Source organism: Anas platyrhynchos, chromosome 19, assembly GCF_047663525.1.
Source record: "Anas platyrhynchos isolate ZD024472 breed Pekin duck chromosome 19, IASCAAS_PekinDuck_T2T, whole genome shotgun sequence".
Taxonomy (NCBI): Eukaryota; Metazoa; Chordata; class Aves; order Anseriformes; family Anatidae; genus Anas; species Anas platyrhynchos.
The window spans coordinates 7,417,763-7,437,172 of record NC_092605.1 but is presented as its reverse complement, the minus strand read 5'-3'; the positions used below and the strand labels follow the sequence as shown (position 1 = coordinate 7,437,172).

The window sequence follows — 19,410 nt, the reverse complement described above, 5'->3', positions numbered from 1 at the left end:
AATAGATGGATGAAACACAGCTTTCTTAACATAGCAGATTCAACATTCACTGTTAATTAAAACAATATTGATGAGATAAATAGCCTAAAGGTGTTAGGGAAGAGGTCCTGTTGAAAGGTTTATGAAGAGATTTAACAGCAAGAGCTTTGCTCCCTAAAAGCTCACAGTGTCCAGTTGTTGGTCTGATTTTTTTAAAAACAAACAAACAAAAAAAATAAAGCAGATTGGGGGGCATGAATTCAACATTGATATGGACATTTCAGAATGGGAGAAATCTGCTGCTCTCTATCACCATCTTATCACTCTGACTTATTTATGTTACAGTTCTTTCTCGTCATAATTCTTTGCTAGTAAACAGCAAAGTTTATTTGATCATATTCCTCCCAGTGGAATGGAATTCCTTCCTAAGTAATTTATCTCCCTCTGAAACAGAAAAAGAAAAATAAGAAAATGCATTTTTTGCCCTCAACTTCAGCAGTGAAATAGAAATAATGCAAGTGAAAGATCATTTTTCTCATTCCTTTTCTGTCGAGAAGTGCAAGGAATGAATGGGCTTAGAGTTGATCTGGTTTCACAGCACCTTTTTAAGTTTTGAATCATCTGCTGAAACGTGACCTTCTCTTTTTAAAAGGGTGTTCAGTGAGTCACATTTAAAGCCCTAAATGCAAAGAGGACTCCCAGAACACGTCCCTTCTTCAGTAACAGCATATACCAAAAATAAAAATGTTTGTCTGCTAGAGGAGATAGAAGAAGTTACCATTCGCAGTTTGCCAACTCATGGAAAATGAGTCCATTAGGACCCACCATTGTTTATTTCCCCCCAGCTTTAATGGTTTCCGAATTAATATGCCAAGAAGGTCAGCTACAAGGTGTGAATCCACCCAGAGACCTTGTCTTGGCAGTGAAAAGCAGTCTCAAAAGAAAACATCAAGCTTTTCTGTGAAGTCAGCAGCAAAGTATCCTGGCACCCAGATAAACAGCTTAATATCATTGTATAAATTGATGAACAAAAAAAAGGAGCCAAATTTTCAAGGTGTCTGTCCAGAAAAGTCATAGCTTATTAACCTACTCAGCACTTTTTGTTTCTTTTCTTTTTTTGGTTAACTGAAGAATTGGAAGGGTATCCATTTGTAAAACAAGCATTTCAAGCATTAAAGGCCTCTTAGAAGAGATTTCCAGAAACTCAGTAAATCGCTGCCTCTCTCTATAAATTAAACATCATTTTCTTCTAGGAGAGGTGCTGATTTCAGGCACATACCCCTGTGCTTCTGCACCACCGAGTCTTCAGCTTGAAGGCTCAGATGAAAGTCCCAGGGAGGTACATAGTTGATGGTGCATCTGACCTGACAGCTCAGAGATTCAGCCAGTCCAGATTCCTTGGAAAGCCTCATGATTACCCAACAGTCAACCTAGATATTTTGAAGGTTTAGCTTTGTTTGGATGCATTTAAAGGTTAGAGAAATACAGGAGATGGTACTTCCAGGCTGCTTTATCAATTTTACAATGAGAAGTTTCTAAGCAAGGCATTTCTCATGATCCTGCAAGTCTGATCTGCATGTGTAGGGTCCCATTAAAATCAGTAAGACTTCACAAAGGAAGAACTCTACCAGCAGGGATCCTTTAACAAGATCACTTCCTTAATGCGAACCAGCCTCTGATAAAGAGCAGCAAAAAAAGTTTTTCTTGTATGTTTCAAAATTCAGTATTCACTATCCACAAGTTACCATGAAAAGACAAGGATATTCAAGAGCAGGCAGCATCAATCCCTACCTCATTGTTACTTCAGCCATGTAAGAAAACAGGCCAGACGGAAACAAATACCTCTGTGAAATACAGGGTGTCCTTTTAACTATGGACAGTGCCTGCAGTAGATGAACAATAAGAGAACATTTGGAAAAAAAATGCTAAAGAATGGGGAAAAAAAATGAGCAAGATTTGACAGTTTCACCAAGGTAAAAAATTCTTCTTAAAGATTAACACACTTCATGGGCTAAGAAGGTTATAGGAAAAAGCTGGCTGCTTTGAGTATGGTTGAGAAAGATGAGCTAAGTGTGAGTGTAGCAGGGTCTGTCCACTGAAATACACCAGGTGTCAAAGACAGTACAGAACTAAAGCAGCCTGAGGCATTGCTAATTTACAGATACAAGCATGGTAAAGCTACAATTAACAACATGGGGCTTGCTCACTCTGTATCCCAGACTGTTCAGTGAAATCTCTTGCTTTAGGACAATCCTAATCCTTTAGAAAGTAAAGGAACAGCCATGAACCTGTGTTACAGACCTCAGACAGCACACAGCATGCTGCCTGCCCACAAATCGGTGCTGGTATCAGCATGACCCATCCCTGCCTGAGACATGGGCTCTGTTGTGTGTTTCCTGGTGTTTCCAGGCAGCTGCAGCCTTCATCAGACAGCACAAGGCTGAGCACTCCCCATACTACTACAACAGCAGTGCCAGTACCATCCTACAAGTGTCCCAAAGTATTCTAGCAAGCCAGGCTATGAATAAATAACCGACTGCTCTTACGCTGTAGGGAAAAGCTTGAGTATGGTAGGACAGAACTGAGAGATGCCATAAGGGATTTGAGGGGAGATGATGGACAGAATCAAAGACAAACATGCAGTTCAGAAATGGATCAGTTATTTTCCTTCCTGAAAGGCTCCAGTACAAGCCAACAACGCTTGTATGGAAGATAAAAAGTGCCTACATGGATGTTTTAGGGATAAATGGGCTATCTTTAAGGGAAAGCTGAATGGTAGGTTTCAGCAAACATGCTGTAAAATTAGCTTTGAGTTTCCTAAGAAGGTTTACAAAAGCAGAGATAAAGCAAACTCTGCTATAGTTCTCCACAGTGTTTTACAAGGAGCAATAGACACTTACCAGGGAATTACCCACCACTTTACAACAGCTCTCACCACCGGATTTCCTGAGAAGTCTGCCTTGAACGAGGCTAAAATGATCGATGCATGCTGCAGCCATCTGTGGTTCATAAAGGAAATAACTCTTCTGCTATTCTTGGAATCTTTGGTTGGATTTCCTCACAATAGACTCAAAAGGGAGAGACAAGAGCTGGGATTTTCTTTCTTTGCTTGGGGGAAGAGAAGTAGGGTGGCTGTAGTTCCCCCTGCTCTCAGCAGTAGCACAGAAATGCCCTGACTTCCAGCAACGTACCTGCTTTGCTCCTAGGATTCAGACAAGGCAGAAATAGTGTACAAAGCCAGACACGAGTGCTTCAGAGAAATCCAATTCACATGTAAAGGCAGTGCACAGATATCTGAGTGTAGATGGAACACGAGGAAAGGAAAGCTGTCAAGGAGAAATTCAAAAGTAGTAAGAATTGCAAGTGAGGAAAGAAAACCAGGTTTTCTTGATAGCATAGTCATTACCAATGCCATTTAAGTTTTCTTTTATTTTTTTCTACACATCATGTGCTACAGCCTCAAAACGTACCCTTCTGAAGTTATCATATAAATCAAAGCAAATAATTAAGACCTGAAGCTAAATTTCTGATGTAAATCTAAAATAAAATCCTTTTGTATATAGAGCATCCTGGAAAGCATTTTTGGACCCGAATTCATTTAGATGGAGCTACGTATCCAATATATAGACAATGCATATTTGGAAAATTGGAAGAAAATCGTGTAAACATTACAAAACTTCTGTTGATTTATGGGGAAATAAAATATTAAAAAAAAAAAAAAAAAAAAAAAAAAGATTACACAACTGCTTACAGAAACAAAATTTTTAAACATGAAATATCCCAAAAAATCCAGTCGAAGCTCCTAGAATTAGGTTGTATGGGATTAATAAATAAAATTGTAAAACTAAATAAAATGCATACTATAACATTAAAACCTAGGTATGTGCTAGACCAGACCTGATCTCACACCTGGTAGCTTTAGAAGAAAGATATTCTCCAACACCTTTGAATAGAAGAATTATTTTCAGGGTAGTACATGTATAATCAATCTGAAGTCCTCCAGAAGCCTCATCCAATGTCTTAGGAAGGATTCAAAGCCTGGCTTGGTCTCCTGACATATTTTCTATTTCACCCTGGCTTCTATTTCATGCAAGCAGGCTTTACCTTTCTTTAAAAATGATTTTATTTCAAAGTACAAGTTAACACTCCCAAATATTTTAAATGAATATGCTCTAAGGTACAAGGCTGCAAATTTATGTCCAGATTTCACCCCAGTTCCCCACTGAACATATATTGACCTTTCTTTACTTTACTTGAACCACAAGGGCTCTAAACAAAGGTTTTCACACCCCCAGGAAACATCAAGCCAGATTTTGTTTTTACCATGCGTTCGATTAAGAGCACTTGTCTGCAGGAGCTTGGCACCAGATTTATAGGAGTTTCATAGAACAAATCCTGCCCTTGACCTAATCTGAGTTCTGAGAAAAAGAGCACTGCCTTTCCCAGTAGCAGCAGGGAGGCTGAACCTGAAAGAGGACAGACAGAAACATCAGCAGAAATTAAAGTATTTCAAATTCAGAATTACCTGTCAAGAAACAGGGAGAGAGGCGCTTAATAAAAAGTTATTGGGGGCATTTATGGGGACTAAAATAAATTAAGTCAAGCTTATTTCTAACAATCACTGAATTCTGCAAATTCCAAGCTGCCCCAGGAACATTAGCCTTTCTGCTGTTATTATTCCCCTGCTGGAGGCTATGTTTAGAATCTTTTAGATTGTGTTCTACTTCCTCATTTGCTATTTAATTTCTTCATAGATCTAGATATTGCTTTTAGTAGTCCGGATATTGAAGCTTCAAATATAAAATGTTGATTAGTACTGGAACACAACATATTGAATTATTATGCTCCTTTCAAAACGTGAATTCTCTTACCAGGTACAGCACATGCATTTTTCACAAATCACATCTGACAGGTTTGGTCATCATATTGAACACATTACTAAAGCTTAAAAAATCCAGAAAGCACAAATACCAGCTTGATTTTATTTCTGAATGTCAGTCAATTCACAGCATGGGAGAAAACACCGGGTTTGGAAGATATTACAACACACACAAGCTTTGGAAGATTAAAACCTGAGAGCAGATTAGTTGGGATTTCCCCCATGGTCTAACATGGTCTTGATAAGGAGTATTTTAGAGAGGGCAGTTCTCAAAGTGCTATTTTCACTTAGTGCAACTCAAAGCCTGCATGACAGAGAAGTAACTAATAAACACTTTTTAAAATTACAAAGCCCTAATGAGAAAACTTACAGTGAAAAAAAAAATCCACAGAGGTCTACTGATATTTAGATTCTGCTGATACTTGATATTTTTGTGGAAAAGGCCCTGCATTTAAATCACAAAGTGATGTCAAAAAAAAGTGTTAACCCACTAAAGCTGTTGCTGGTGTCTGGTCTTTACATAGACATACAACTTTGGTGTGAGGCAACTTTCTTTGAATTAACAGGCTTTGAGACAAGTATTTAGATACAGAACCCATCTATCGTTTTCCTAGCATCCAGTCCTTTTAACAATTCCTTGTTAGCAAGGATGCCCTTCTCAGTTTTCATAAGACATGAAATTATAGAAGACCAATTTTGCTGGTGTGCCAACTTAAAATACTCACAATAGCACAAGTGTCCAGTCATCATTCTCTTTATTACATCTTCAGTGTAATTCCCCCATACTTACAACTTCCATAAAAGGAGAGATTAAAACAAAAATGAAAATTACATGAAATTGTATGCATTAAAAAAGCACATCCCCACATTTTCATTTTCATAGAAAAGATAGACTATTAATAAACCAAATCAATGCTCACTTCAAAATTTGAAGAAAAAATATTTTTTCCTATGATATACTTAAAGTGTTGACCCACAAAAACCTTTGATTGTGGTAAGAAAGCAAGGCAGTTGGCAAGATTACTTGTTTTATTTCATTTGTAATACAATGCAATCAACTCTTCCTGAAGTTCTTGCGATTTATTATTCAAGTAACATCACAGACTAATGATCCTAGTTAACAGAAGTCTTCATATTAAACCAAAAAAAAAAGAAGTCTATAAAAAGCTATTGATAAACTTCCTGAAACAGATAAAACATTGTTTTGGACAAGCTAAACAGTATTTCACCATACAGGATATGTAAGTTATATCAACTGTAACAAAAATCAAGTTTTCTTAAACTTGGTCTTAAAACTTAATTTTGGCCCAATAAATAGATGTTTCAAAGTGTTTATACAATTGAGCTCCAGCTCAAGAGCATTTCAATTTAAAATGTAAGTGGATGCTAATTTCCGTAAGAGCCCACATACAACAGACAACTGGTCCATATGGTTTTGTTATCCGGCTGTCCAAGCAGCAAGTCAGTTTACAGGATCAAGTCTAAGGATTCCAGCACCAGCGCATGGAAAACCACCACAAAACTAACTTTCTTCTCACCTGTGTCCCTCCCAGATCCTACTGTCCTAACTGAGAATTTGGTAATTATGAATGCTCAGCTGAATCCAGAAAACTGTTTGACTTCTTCTGCCCAGCTCTCCTTTTAATACATTTACATTTTTTAATATACTTACATAAATATAATTTACATGGTTATACGGTCAAGTCATTCCCATAAGGAGCTCTGAATAACTTTAGGATGGGACTTGCAACCAGGAGATTAATCACTTTTCTTAAGACACCACTGAGAAAGCGAGGCAAGTTGGGAATGCTGCGTTCTGGTCAGAGGAACCTACTGTGGTGCCACTCCCTAATGCACAACATTTGTAATCCTGAAGTGATGTGCTTTCTGGCTAACTAAAAGGTTGTAGTTCTGACATTGTATTAACTAGTCCTTGCTTGTAGCAGAAAATATCTGTAGTCATTTAATTTAAAAAAAAAAAAAGTTCAAGTAAAGCCCAGGAGTCAAACCACAGGTGTATCGCCCACTAATGCCCATGCTAAAGGAGAAAACATTCCTCTCAGCAGGAGACATGTCCAAAAGAATAACGCTCATCTTGCTGTATTAATTAGGTCAAAGTTTCCAAATCCTATTAGTACTGGAAGAGACTATAGAATTTAATAACAGGTAACAGAAGCACGTGGTGTCATATCAAGATATGGTCCAAAGGTGGTCTGTATTTTTTAAACCGAAGAATCAAAATTAAAAAAAAAAAAAAAAAAAAAAAAGAAAGAAAAATGAAGAGCCCATTGCAGGACTCTACATGAAGATGAAGACAAACCAGTTACAGAACATACCAAATTTAAGATGGTCCTTAAGGCACTGTTTGCAACACCCACAGAAGACATGAAAACAAAATGTTTTTTATATAACAAAATACAGCTGGGAAATTCTAATTGAATGCAAGTCTATAAAATTATCTCCATTTTTCCTCTCCTCTTGCAGGGCTTCTCTCATTCCATTCGACCTCACATTCCATCCCGGGAGGAATTATGTCAGGACCGGATCCCCAATGCCGTGGTCTGGGTTGCAAGTAAAGGAGATGGTGACGGCATAGCGAGTGCCCCAGCGAACCTTTTCCACCCGATGAAGATTCTCAGATCCAGAGGTGAAAAAGGAAACCCGGCCTGTAAAGACAAAAGCATTTAATCAGCGACACAGAGTTTGCCATTCAGCTACCAGCTCTCTACTCAGTTTTGCTGTTGTTGTCTCAGTCCAAGCGTTCCCTAGCTACCTGAGAGCCCACAGGTCAGCCCAGAGCCGAACTGTTATGAGCTTATGCTGCACTCTGACAGCTTTATGGACTGTTTAAAGTCTATGTTAATCCTTCGTGCTACAAAGCTGGAGACATAATTCTACCATATCCCATAGTTTATAAAAGACAGGAGGAAGCCAAGAACATCTGAATCCAGTTCTTAGTTGCCTCAATTAAAAAGAAAAAAAAAAAAAAAAAAAAAAAACAAGAAAAAAGCAACCCTAGTGACTGTCAAAATGTACTGATTTCCTCCCTGCTCCCCTTCTAGTCTGGGCTCTAATTTTAGACCAAAGAAGGAGGAAGTGCTCCAGAGGTGGCAAAAGGTCTTCAGCGAAAAAATGCTCAGCAGGTTTACAAGCAGCTGTGGCAGCTTATCAGCATTATACCAAGTATTTGCTATAGCTTTTTGTGCACACTCAGATCACTCACTGTTCAGCCAGGACAGAACGTTATGTATCACTCCTGTATACCAATTATTTTTCCTTAGGAACTGACACTCCATCAATACATAGGCTTGGAAATTGTTTTACAGATGCAAATGCTTAGCCCTGTCCTTCATCCCATTTAAGTTTTGGGTGCCACCACCACCAACATGCTTCAGGGCTCTCCAGGCCTTGGGTTGCTTCAAGGTGAAAGCTAGTTACTTTGGGGATGCCAGCAGAGGTGTACTAGCATCCCACTTAACCAAAGCACATTGGGGCACTCTACTTCCACATTATTTAACTGTTTTGAGAACATAGCAGTTTAATGTTTAGCAAGTAACTTGGAACTGAAGCAACTCCGTAGGACTACTCAAATTTCCTGAAAAGCCAATAATACTCATATGCACAGCTATTTTATCCCAATACAGATTAGAGTCTGTTAAAAGCTTATCTCGAGGAACTCATACAGACAATCTGACTGCCTGGGACCACCAGGCCAAACAAAACACTTAAATGCCCACTTAATTTCTGCACTATAACAAGACAAACTATTCCAACCTTCGTACAATACACTGCAGAAACAGGCACAAGCTACACAGCTAGTGTTCCCTTTTAACTAAAGATCCAGAAGTTATCTTGCTTGCATATTCTTCAGCAGCACACAAGAAATTTGAACAAATCTAGACTGGCCTCATGGAGCTTGGGCAGCCTCTGAGTCCCTTCCACATTCAGTTGCAGTTCACATTTAATCTTTCCTAGGAATCACTCCTAGCTGCCAAGCAGAAATATGAAGTCATATATTATCTTCTGTGCCACTGGCTGCACATCAATAATGGATAAAGCTATAAATATATGTAAAAAATAAATTTATTTGTATGCAAAGCTCATGCACACCTTGGTGTCCTGCTCTTCTGAATGAAAGACTGAATGAAGGCAAGGTTCTCATATCCTCTGAGTGCTACAGTTAACAGAACCCTTGAGGATTTCATACAAAGTCCTTTTTTTTTTTTTTTTTACTTTCTTAAATCATATTTGAATACATTCAACTACTTCATTATTAAGTCCCTCACCTACTCACCCAAAGTTTTGCCTTAAACTCATTTCCAAGCATTTTTGTTTGATCTCTTATAAGAAATATTAGCAGTTCAGAATTAGACAAGTTTCAGTGTACTGTTTAAGCCAGTTAAAATGGATTCTTTGGCTATACAGAATGTTTTCATTTTCTTCTTTAATAAATATGTCTTCAGATATATTGTATTTTATAACTCCTTATGTATCTGGTCCCACAACTGCTAGAGGGGGTCTCCATGTCACCAAACAAGCCTTCAATCCATTTCTTAATATACTTTTTCCTCACTTGAGAAGAATTTATTTTAAAATCATTTCCATTGCAAAATTTTGAAATGAAAGTACAGTCTCTCCACAGTATGCTATTCTCAATAGTAGAACTGTTCACAGAAAGGGCAAGGAACATTAATTCCCATCCCACCTGATAAAATCTTCAAGGAATATACAGTAGCATCATTATTCAGAGATATCTGGAGAAAGACACAAGATAAAGGTGCACCGTTACAGAACAGGATGATTTATTGCCCTTCCAAGTACAATGAACCTAGACACTTCAGAATTTTCCTTCAATACGCAGTATATAGAAACCATTTCAAAAGTTAAATCACTACAAGAAAAAAAGCAGTTCAGAACTAAGCAAGTTGCTTAGAAAAGTACGTACCTAATCCTAGGCTATAATCTGTCCTCGGTTCTAGCAATTGTTTTTTAATCAATTTTGAGTTTGAGATTTTAAGCCCGAAAATTCCAAACCATGAACCACGTCAGCAAGTTAGTAGGGCCATACGTGATGTGGGTCTGTTTTTAGCTGTGAGACTGCATTCAAAGCACTTAAAGTGCAAACTTTATATTAAAAAAGCATTATATGCTGACGCAATTGCTGTAGCCATGCTAGGAACTCTCATTTTGAAGAGAGAAAGGCACACACAAGGCAGGTCCACTGAGCTCTCCACACTGTGAGTAAGTGCTAGAGTGAATGCTGAGCTTCACAAAAGATCAGTGTTGTATTACAGATGCCGAAGAATAGCTATGCAACTACTCATTGCAAACCAAAAATGTGTATGCACACGCAATTTCCCGGTGAAACGTTTTTGAGTGACAAAAGCTCTGGGTAAAGTGCACAAAAATTCTAATCCTGCTTCCTTTGTTCTTTTCTTTCGTTACTTGAATTGACAATGGCCTCAAATATGTCTTTTCATTTTTGTCTCCTCTCCTCTGACTGTCTTGCAGATTCTTTCCGACTTGCTTTTCTCTTCCAGTAATGAAATCTTGACAACTGCTTCCTGCCACATAAATTTGGGGTTGATTTATGAACACTTGGTTTTAAAATGTAAGCTTTTTTGAGATCACAGGCTACTATTCAACACTGCTTTATAGTATGATATTACCTAACCAAAAAAGAGAAAGTATGTTATTGCTGGTTCTTAAGGGATGAACTCCTGGGGAATGGAAGAAACAGGAGAGGGATCATCTCCCATTTTGAGGTCCTTGGTTCTAAGCTTTAAGAAAGACACCAATCTCTGAGCCAGGTCCTGAAGGATAAAGATTGGAATGGAGGTGTCCTTTGGTTAGGAGTGATGCCCATGGTGATAACAAATAAATTCTTTTTCCCACCCAGATTATTCAAGAGTATTTCATCCCAAACATAAGTATTTGACTCACATTTTCCCCAGTCACTGCAAGGTGCCAAGAACTCCATCACCTGTTTAGTTTCACGATGCTTTAACCTCAGCTTCAGGGATGAGTTTTAGACCCAGGAGTCACAAGAACTGTGGGCTGCTCTCCCACACCTGTGGTCCATCTCCTTCACATCTCCACTTTCCATTTAATGAGATATAAATCAGGCACAGCATGCCACAGCAATTAGTGCAGCACATGGGAGCATTTAGTGCTTTTAACACTTAGACATACTATTTCTGTATCAGAACACTGACATTTCTGAAGGCACTTCTTTGAATGATCTTTCCTCTTTTCTGGCCACCACCAAACACTTAAAACTCCTTTACAGCTGTTTCCAAATGCCTTCAAGACTCCCATCAGCTTATATAGCAGCAGGATGGAGAGCCCTAGCCTAGTTCCTGCAGAGGAGCCAAACTTTCTTACTGCAACAAGGCAGTAGAGGAAGTTCTCCCACACAAATACAATTGTTCTCACCTTTCTTACTATAAGAGAAAAACAAAGAGGACAAAGAATCAGAACGATTTGTGGTAACCGGAATACCAACGGGAGCCTGTTTCTAAATCATTAGCTTGCCTATAGCCCTCAGATCTCTATAGGAACAGAAGTAAACAATCAATGCTTGCCTTTGATCTCTATTTGACAGCAAGCTAGATCTAAGATTACCTGAATCTACAGCCTGTTTTCTCTTCCCTTCCATGTTTTCTCTATGATTCTGTGCTTCAAGATGGAGTTGGTACACTAAAGGCTTAGCTGATGAGCTGTGCTCCTTGCAGACTGCACAGTGTTACTGTGACACAGTCGCTCCCCCTCCCATTCGCAGCCACTGCTCAGGCTCTGCTTCTGTGCTTAGCTCCATCCCCAGGTGCAGCTGCCTCTCAGCCCTTTTTCTGTGAGCCTTAAACATTCACACAAGTTTTTAATCTTTACAAAAGTAAGCAAAGGATAAATTGTATTGGGGATCAAAGAAAAGCTATCATGGAAAGCTCATGTGCCAATTCACTTATACATGCCAGTCTGATCTAGGATGAGGAATCGCTAACAAGCTCAGCACCACCGCATCCATCAAAACTGAGCCTAGCCTTCAGTGTCACTGACACAAGTCAAGCTCTTAAATGCTGTCAGGCTCAGAAAAGCTTGTGATGTGAAAAACAGGAAAGAAAATACAGGATCAAGACCTTAATCATATTAGAAGTAACCCCTTGTTCTCATGATTTTTTGAGAAGTGATTTTTGCACTGATCCACAGGAACTGTTATTTCTGAAGACGTACAAGTGCCAGTCACAAGATCCAGTACTGAGCTGTACATGACTGTAATTGTGATAAAGTAACACTATTATTTTCATGAAGAAGCAACAAAAGCAACAGCTATTTCATTATAAAGCAATGATGTTCCATTTAATTACTCTTCCAGCTATAGTATCACAGATTCCTATAAGGCTTGCTCTCAGGAGATTTTATCCCTGTTGAATTTTAACATTCAGTTGCACTTCCACAAGCAAACTGCCTGCAATATTCTACCTAACCTCAGTACTGGGAGGCAATATAGACTAGCAGAATATAAAAAGAAAATTTTAATTGACAACTATGTCCTTGACTTGTACTGTGACTTTGATCAAACTGCTTAACCTCTCATTTGTTTCCTTGCCTCTAAAATGAAGAAAACACTGACATATTCTAACAGTGTTACTGCAAAAATTAATTAGTAAACACCAGTACAATACTTTGCAATTAACACACGTTCTTTTGCTTTGCAAGTAGTATAGAGTATCCTGTTGTTCTTATTCTGACGAGAGAAAAAAAAAAAGGTGTGTAAGACTAAATTATTAAAAAAAAGTAGAGAATACATAAAAAGACTGAGAACCATGCAAATGTTAACATAGCACAATGCTCATAAGGAAGAAAGAAAAAAAACAACCCCACAATACAACATTGTTTTGCCTCTTATTGTAGATTCACTGCATATAGAATTACATTCACTGCGTACAGAATTACAGATTCACTGCGTAATTTAGATGAGAATTTGGAAGGAGATCTGGTCAAATCCCTTTCTCATATCAGGGCCAACTTCTAAATTATATCTGAGTTGCGTCAGGTTGCTCAGGGTCATACCACCAGCACATGTAAGTGCAGCATTAACAGCACAAGTTAGTCAGAACACATTTAGATATGGAACTTCCCGACCACGCGTCTCATACATACATTTTGCTACCCTTGTGTCTCCTGTGATCAACTGTTGAGCAGGAAGCTGTGACCAGATGATCTGCAGAGGTCCACTCCATCAAATCATTCTGATTTTACATGGCAGAGGCCATTCACATTAATAGCAACTTTGGCAATCACTTTCTGCGGCCTACCTGGTGTTGCCACCGGATTCCCACCCAACTTTGTGCTCCCATCCTTCACATGAGACTGGCTTTTTTGCTTTCTTGGCAGCACCATTTTGGCCCTCCTAGCTTAATTCACTGCCAAATTTCCTTGTCAAGCTTATCAAGCAGAAACTGCAAAACAGGTGTCAGACTGTCTTGACCCACACTTAATCATGCAAGCAAGTTAAGGGCACACAAAGTCCCCTCGCCCTTCTCCTCTGGTCTGCCTGAACAGGGGCTGGACGTCAGGGAAGCACAGGGGCTGCCACTGCCTGCTGCCCAGCACAGAGCGGGACTGGGGGTTGTAAAAGGTCTCACCTCGAACCACCACCCAGAGCAGCTGGAAATGAGGCAACTCCTCTGCCAGATGAAAGGGAAGCACGAACAGTTTATTTGGCACTACAGATCTACTCAGCATCTTGTATCTTATGCGCTGACAGCTTTGACTGGCAGCTCTACCAGCTCTGAGTGTTACTCTAGAAAGTAAGAAAATTGTGTTTAGTCTGCTGAATGACACCAAGACAGAAGCGCTGTCTGGGAAACTGCACACACAATTGTCTTCTCATCCTTGTCAGCTGTTCAGGAGTCACTGCTAATTCATCCTTATATAAAGCCTCTCCTCCCACCCCTCAAACACTATCATTAGGCAAAAAAAAAAAAAAAAAAAAAATTTGTAATCACAATAAAATTTACTTAATGGATATACTTATTCTATTATTATAAATATATTGTTGAAAGGGGAAAGCATTAAGCAAGTCTCTACCTAAACCTTATGAAAGTAAAGAGGAATGACAGCACCTGAGCATGATCTGAGTTGAGATGAATGGGACAGGTTACACTTCTGTCACAGCTCTGGTTCCAGGGTTTTCCCAGTCCAAAGTGTGCCAGGTACCCTCCTCAGGTGACAGCAGCACCATCCAGTAATGCTGTCTCTTGCATGTTAAATTTGGGAAACCTTTATGAAGGTAGTGCTGAAAGCTGCCAACTGGGTAAAGGAGCAGCTGCTGTGTGCATCCTACCTACCTGCACACCACTACACTGCTGATCTGGATTTCATCCCAGATATAAACCAAGTTTATATCTACTGTTTTGAAGACTTGAGTCTGGATGATATGCCAACCTTTACAGCAGAAGAGAGTGCACCAGCTTCCCTAAACAAGTTCCCCACATACACAGGTGAAGAGCATGCCAAGCACAGAAGTGTAAAGGTGAGTAGGTCCTAAAAAGAAACTAAAACACAGTGGGCATCTAATGAAGCCTAGATGCAAAGTCGCCCCAGATTTTTTTGGTAGAGAAATTACTTGCTGTTATGAATAAAATCAATGATTATCAGGGAGAACTTTTTATAGCTGGCTTGTAATTTGCTGAAGTATTATTAATACATTTATAAGTACTTGATTCTACTTTAAATTCATAATCACCTGTGCTGAAAAGTTCCAAATTACACTTTTTAAAGAAAATAAATGACCAAAGTTACTCCCCACTAAAAATAATTTCCTATGAAAATAAAAAGACATAAGCATTTTTAGATTTCAACAGAATCCCTGCCTGCTTCTATTCCACCAGCACAGTTGGTTGCTCAAAACAACAGAAGTTTCTGCTCTGTACATTTTGTCTGAAAATGTGACAATCCAGTGATGTATTTAGAAATCAGAACTGCATAACCCTGCTCTCCCCTCTTCATCCTTACTGTCACCCAGGCCTTTTGGCCTCCTTCTCTTCTCCCTACAGCTAAAGGAGAAGAACAGGGTTAGCACCTCTGCTCTGACTCCCAGTTTCCCCCTTTAGTATTCAGCCTCACCCAGTCATGACTATCAGAGCTGCTTCTGTTGGACTCCTACAGAAAGTTCTCAGCACAAGAAGCCTGTAAGAACAAAGTGTTGCACTTTGTATCACATGAAATACCACTGGGTCATTTATTTTCCTTTTCTTGACCTTGCTAAATACACCATTTTTAGTAGAGCTGTAGTCAAATCACATAGATGCCCAAGTTCTGGATTTTAGACCTCTAATAGAGATGGACTTCAAACTTATATTCAGAAATCACTGAAGCACAAACACAAGGGTAACTTCTGCTACTCATTTCAAGAAATGCCCTTCAAGCAAAAAGGAGTTCATGACAGAATCACAGATTCATTAAGGCTGGAAAAGACCTCTAAGATCATTTAGTCCAATTGTCCACCTACCACCAGTATCACCCAATAAACCGTGTACCACACCTATCCTTTACTTAAACACCTCCAAGGATGGTGATTCCACTATTTCCCTAGGCAGCCTGTTCCAATGCACCCACCGCTTGTAATATTAAAACTCAGAAAGCGCAGGAACCAAGAATGGAAACATCGTTACTGATCTATACAGCATAAGGCATCTGAAAGAGTTTGTTTTGCATTTTATTTTACTTCACCTGTTACATTACCTGAACTTCATCAAGTAACTGGTTGATTTTCCTCTGCTCCTTCTTTATACCATCAACTTTGCTGCATATTTGTTCAGCAGCATCCAATCAAGTTTCTAAAATATCAGCCTGCATGTGCATTATGAAAACCGAAGTCCCGTAGAAATGCATTAAGGAATGACAAGCAAACAAGACACATACTGCATGTGCTCATTAATAACTGTTTTATACCAGGAGAAAGCCTCAGAGGCCAATTCACCACAGCGACAATGCTCTGCAATGCCCTGTAATGCACTAACACATCAGGTTAGCACCCCCGAACCTCCTTACACACCTCAATCCTTTCAATTGCCCAATTAAAACAACCATTACTATCCTCAATAATACAGATGCTTCATACAAAGCACAACATCTAATTGAGGATAAGTCATATGCAGCATGGGAAGCGCAGGTCTGATCTGAGCCTCCCAAGTACTGCTGCTTTAAGTGCACAATTAAAAGACTATTTATTTTAATGACATCAGAAACCTGTCACCAAGTATGACTGGAACACAAAACCAGAGTCTGAAAGAAAGTTAACCTTCTATAGGAAACAGAACAGAAAACAAAAGAAAGTCTTCTGAGCTCCACGTAGAAACAAGGAGCTCTCCAGCTCCTGTATGTGCCTGTTTCAACAGATTGTTGTCACAGCTGCAACAGCTCCTCCTTTTTCTACCATTTCTGTGCAATTGTCTTACCCATCCCAAGTGCAATTCATGATTGGTACTGCAAATCAATAAAGTGCCACCTCTCCTTTAACCCAGGAGCTTTGCGTAGCTGGATATTACTGCAGCTACTAATGCCTGCTCCATTTACCTTCTATAGGACTGACAACTATTTGTGGGGCATTTTTGCTTTGTTTTTAAATCACTCAGCTTTCAGCTGTTACTGATTTGTCATCAAGATGTGATCCAGTTTTGCTGATTGGAGCAAAACTAAAGCTAGGAATGCCAGAAGATCACCTTCATCTAGATTAAATCAGCATTAACCAGGTTAAGTGTGGAGAAGGAGTACCCACACTCAGTGAAAAATCAGCTGTTCCATAACACAAAATGGATTACTAAATAATTACTAAAGAAATGCTTTTAACACAAGGTGTAAAAAACATGTTATATTGTTGTGAGACCTCCAAATCTGGAATATATATATATAATTTTTTTATTATTATATATTTTTTTTTTTACTATGTCATTGAACTGTCAATATACAGCATTCCCACAGCCTTTAGTAGTGAATTTCTCCAAACTGATGATGTGGGTTGTGTTGTTGTTTTTTTTTTTTTTTGAAAGAGCACAGTAAAATAAAGATTAAACAGAAAAACTGAACAATCAGGCTTTGAATGTATACTTCTTTCCATTCTAAATGAAGAATAATCTAACCTCACAGGTTCCCAAACAGCTCATACCTTCATCTCAAATACTCTTGCACTTGCAGAAAGACACTTTGCTCTGGCAACTACAAAAACATGCTAAGTTTGATATTCACAAACGAAACAGAAAAGCAACATTTCACACGAGCCAATGCACATAATTCATTTTGCATCATGGATTATTTTCTTCCAGTGATTGTGACCTTTTTATCTGCCCTTACATAAAAAACAACTTGTATAAAGAACAAACTCCTTTGTGAGTTGAAAGTAAGCTCAACAAAGCTGACCTTAAAGACAAGAAGTGTACATGCAAATACAGAACACACAACTAGTACAGATATTTCATTCCAGCTGCAGGGTATCATCTACACTTATAAAATGAAGCCTGTGACCTCTCTATAATATTGCCAGTACCCAGATTCACACAAGGCTCTCCAAAATAATGAAATTTTAAATGTTTTACACTGGCAAACTTAATAGCAGCATAAAGTATACCGATTTTAACATTAAAAAAGGGAATGCTTTATTGTCTGTCATTTATACTTAATCTAACTGTATCTGTTGAAGCTTCCTGCAACAGGAATTCGCAGGCCAGACAAAGAATGTTAATGATGAAAGGGCCAAGGCCTTGGTTTTGAAGAACCTCACTCTAACAGTTGCTCTATTGCATAGAATCATGGAATGGGTTGGGTTGGAAGGGACCTTAAAGCTCATCTAATTCCAACCCCCTGCCATGGGCAGGGACCCCTCCCACCAGCCCAGGTTGCCCAAAGCCCCATTCAGCCTGGCCTTAAACACCTCCAGGGATGGGGCAGCGCCTCACCATCCTCTGAGTAAAAAACTTCTTCTATGTATCTAATCTAATCCTACCCTCTTTTAGTGTAAAGCCATTCCCCCTTGTCCTATCACTTTACTCCCCAACAAGAGTTCCTGCCCAGCTTTCCTGCAGCCCCCTTCAGGCACTGGCAGGCCGCTGTAAGGTCCCCCCAGAGCCTTCTCCTCTCCACGCTGAATCACGCCAACTCCCTCAGCCTGGCTTCATAGCAGAGGTGTTTCAGCCCCTTGGTCATCCTCATGGCCCTCCTCTGGATTCATTTTAATACTTCCATGTCCTTCTGATGCTGCAGGCCCCAGAGCTGAATGCAGGGCTCCACGTAGGGCCTCATAAGAGCAGAGCAGAAGGGGACAATCCCCTCCCTTGCCCCGCTGCCCACACTTCTTTTGCTGCAGCCCAGGGTACAGCTGGCTTTCTGGGCTGCAAGCGCACATGGCCAGCTAATGTGGAGCTTCTTGTCAACCAACACCCCCAGGTCCTTCTCATTGGGGCTGCTCTTGATCCATTCACTACCCAGCCTGTATTTGTGCTTGGCATTACCCCAATCCAGGTGCAGGACCTTGCACTTGCCCTTGTTGAACTTCATGAGGTTTGCACAGGCCCACCTCCCAGGCCTGTTGAGGTCCCTCCGCACAGCAGCCCTTCTGCATATTGACCGCATCACACAGCTGAGTGTCATCAGCAAACTTGCTGAGGGTACATTCGATCTCACTGTCCATGTCACTAACGAAGATGTCAAACAGCACCGGTCCCAATACCGACCCCTGAGGAACACCACTGGTCACTGACCTCCACCTGGACATTGAGCTATTGACAGCAATTCTGAGTGCAACCATCCTGCCGATTCCTTACCCACCAAGTTGCTCACCCCTCAAATCCATGTCTCTTCAATTTATAGACAAGGATACGATGGGGGACAGCATTAAATGCCTTGCACAAGTCCAGGTAGAGGATGTCAGTTGCTCTTTCCCTGTCCACCGACGCTGTAACCCCATCGTAGAAGGCCACCAGATTTGTCAGGCACAACCTGCCCTTAGTGAAGCCATGCTGACTGTCACCAATCACCTCCTTATTTTCTATGTGCAAATTTCTTTTCTTCTTTTGAGGAGAGCTAACCCTGGTGTAAAGGATGAAAACAAAGTGACAATGCATTGCCATTTTGCCAATTCATTTTTGGAAACAGGATTAACAAGGGCATTTAAAAGCAATAGATACAACTTCAGAAATGTTTCTTTATCCAAAAAAACATTTCCTTTCAAAGTAGTATTTTATTTGGAAAGGAGGATTCTTATTCTTGGTACAGTGAGTTTCTTGCAGCAGACAGAGGCCCCAACTTAAGGCAAGACACACACACTTCCCTTGTGCCCAGATAAGCTTCAGAGATGTGTCCCCTAACTCTAAATTTGTTTAAGGATTAGCCAAGGCTCTGTACACATGAATTGGCATAACAGTGGTGAATTGTTCATGTCCATTAAAAGGAAAAGTCTTGAGAGCATCCAGACTAATGAATTTAATTCCCTCTTAGAGATAGATGTGTTAATTATTAAACAAACCAATATTACAGACCATGGTACAAATGATAGT

General features: G+C 39.7%; 2 protein-coding genes across 5 annotated transcripts in view; one reads left to right on the top strand and one right to left on the bottom strand.

The window, feature by feature from the left end:
* Positions 1 to 19,410, top strand: part of LOC101802295 (urotensin-2 receptor) — a 51,134-nt gene that overhangs the window by 16,827 nt on the left and 14,897 nt on the right. The window contains exon 2 of one of the 2 annotated variants that reach the window (XM_013097951.5): positions 7,343 to 8,967. The exons of the other annotated variant lie outside the window; for it this stretch is intronic. The gene's annotated coding sequence lies outside the window, so the exon portion shown is untranslated. Of the gene's footprint in view, positions 1 to 7,342; positions 8,968 to 19,410 lie in introns of those variants that run through there. 2 annotated transcript variants of the gene reach the window in all.
* Positions 5,597 to 19,410, bottom strand: part of OGFOD3 (2-oxoglutarate and iron dependent oxygenase domain containing 3) — a 43,348-nt gene continuing 29,534 nt past the window's right edge. For 2 of the 3 annotated variants that reach the window (XM_027471685.3, XM_072025665.1), the window contains one exon: positions 5,597 to 7,524. In XM_027471685.3, the coding sequence (XP_027327486.3) occupies positions 7,388 to 7,524 (137 nt within the window). In that variant the 3' untranslated portion in view covers positions 5,597 to 7,387. Of the gene's footprint in view, positions 7,525 to 9,563; positions 9,613 to 19,410 lie in introns of all 3 variants that reach the window. The other variant, XM_072025664.1, reaches the window with a different exon arrangement.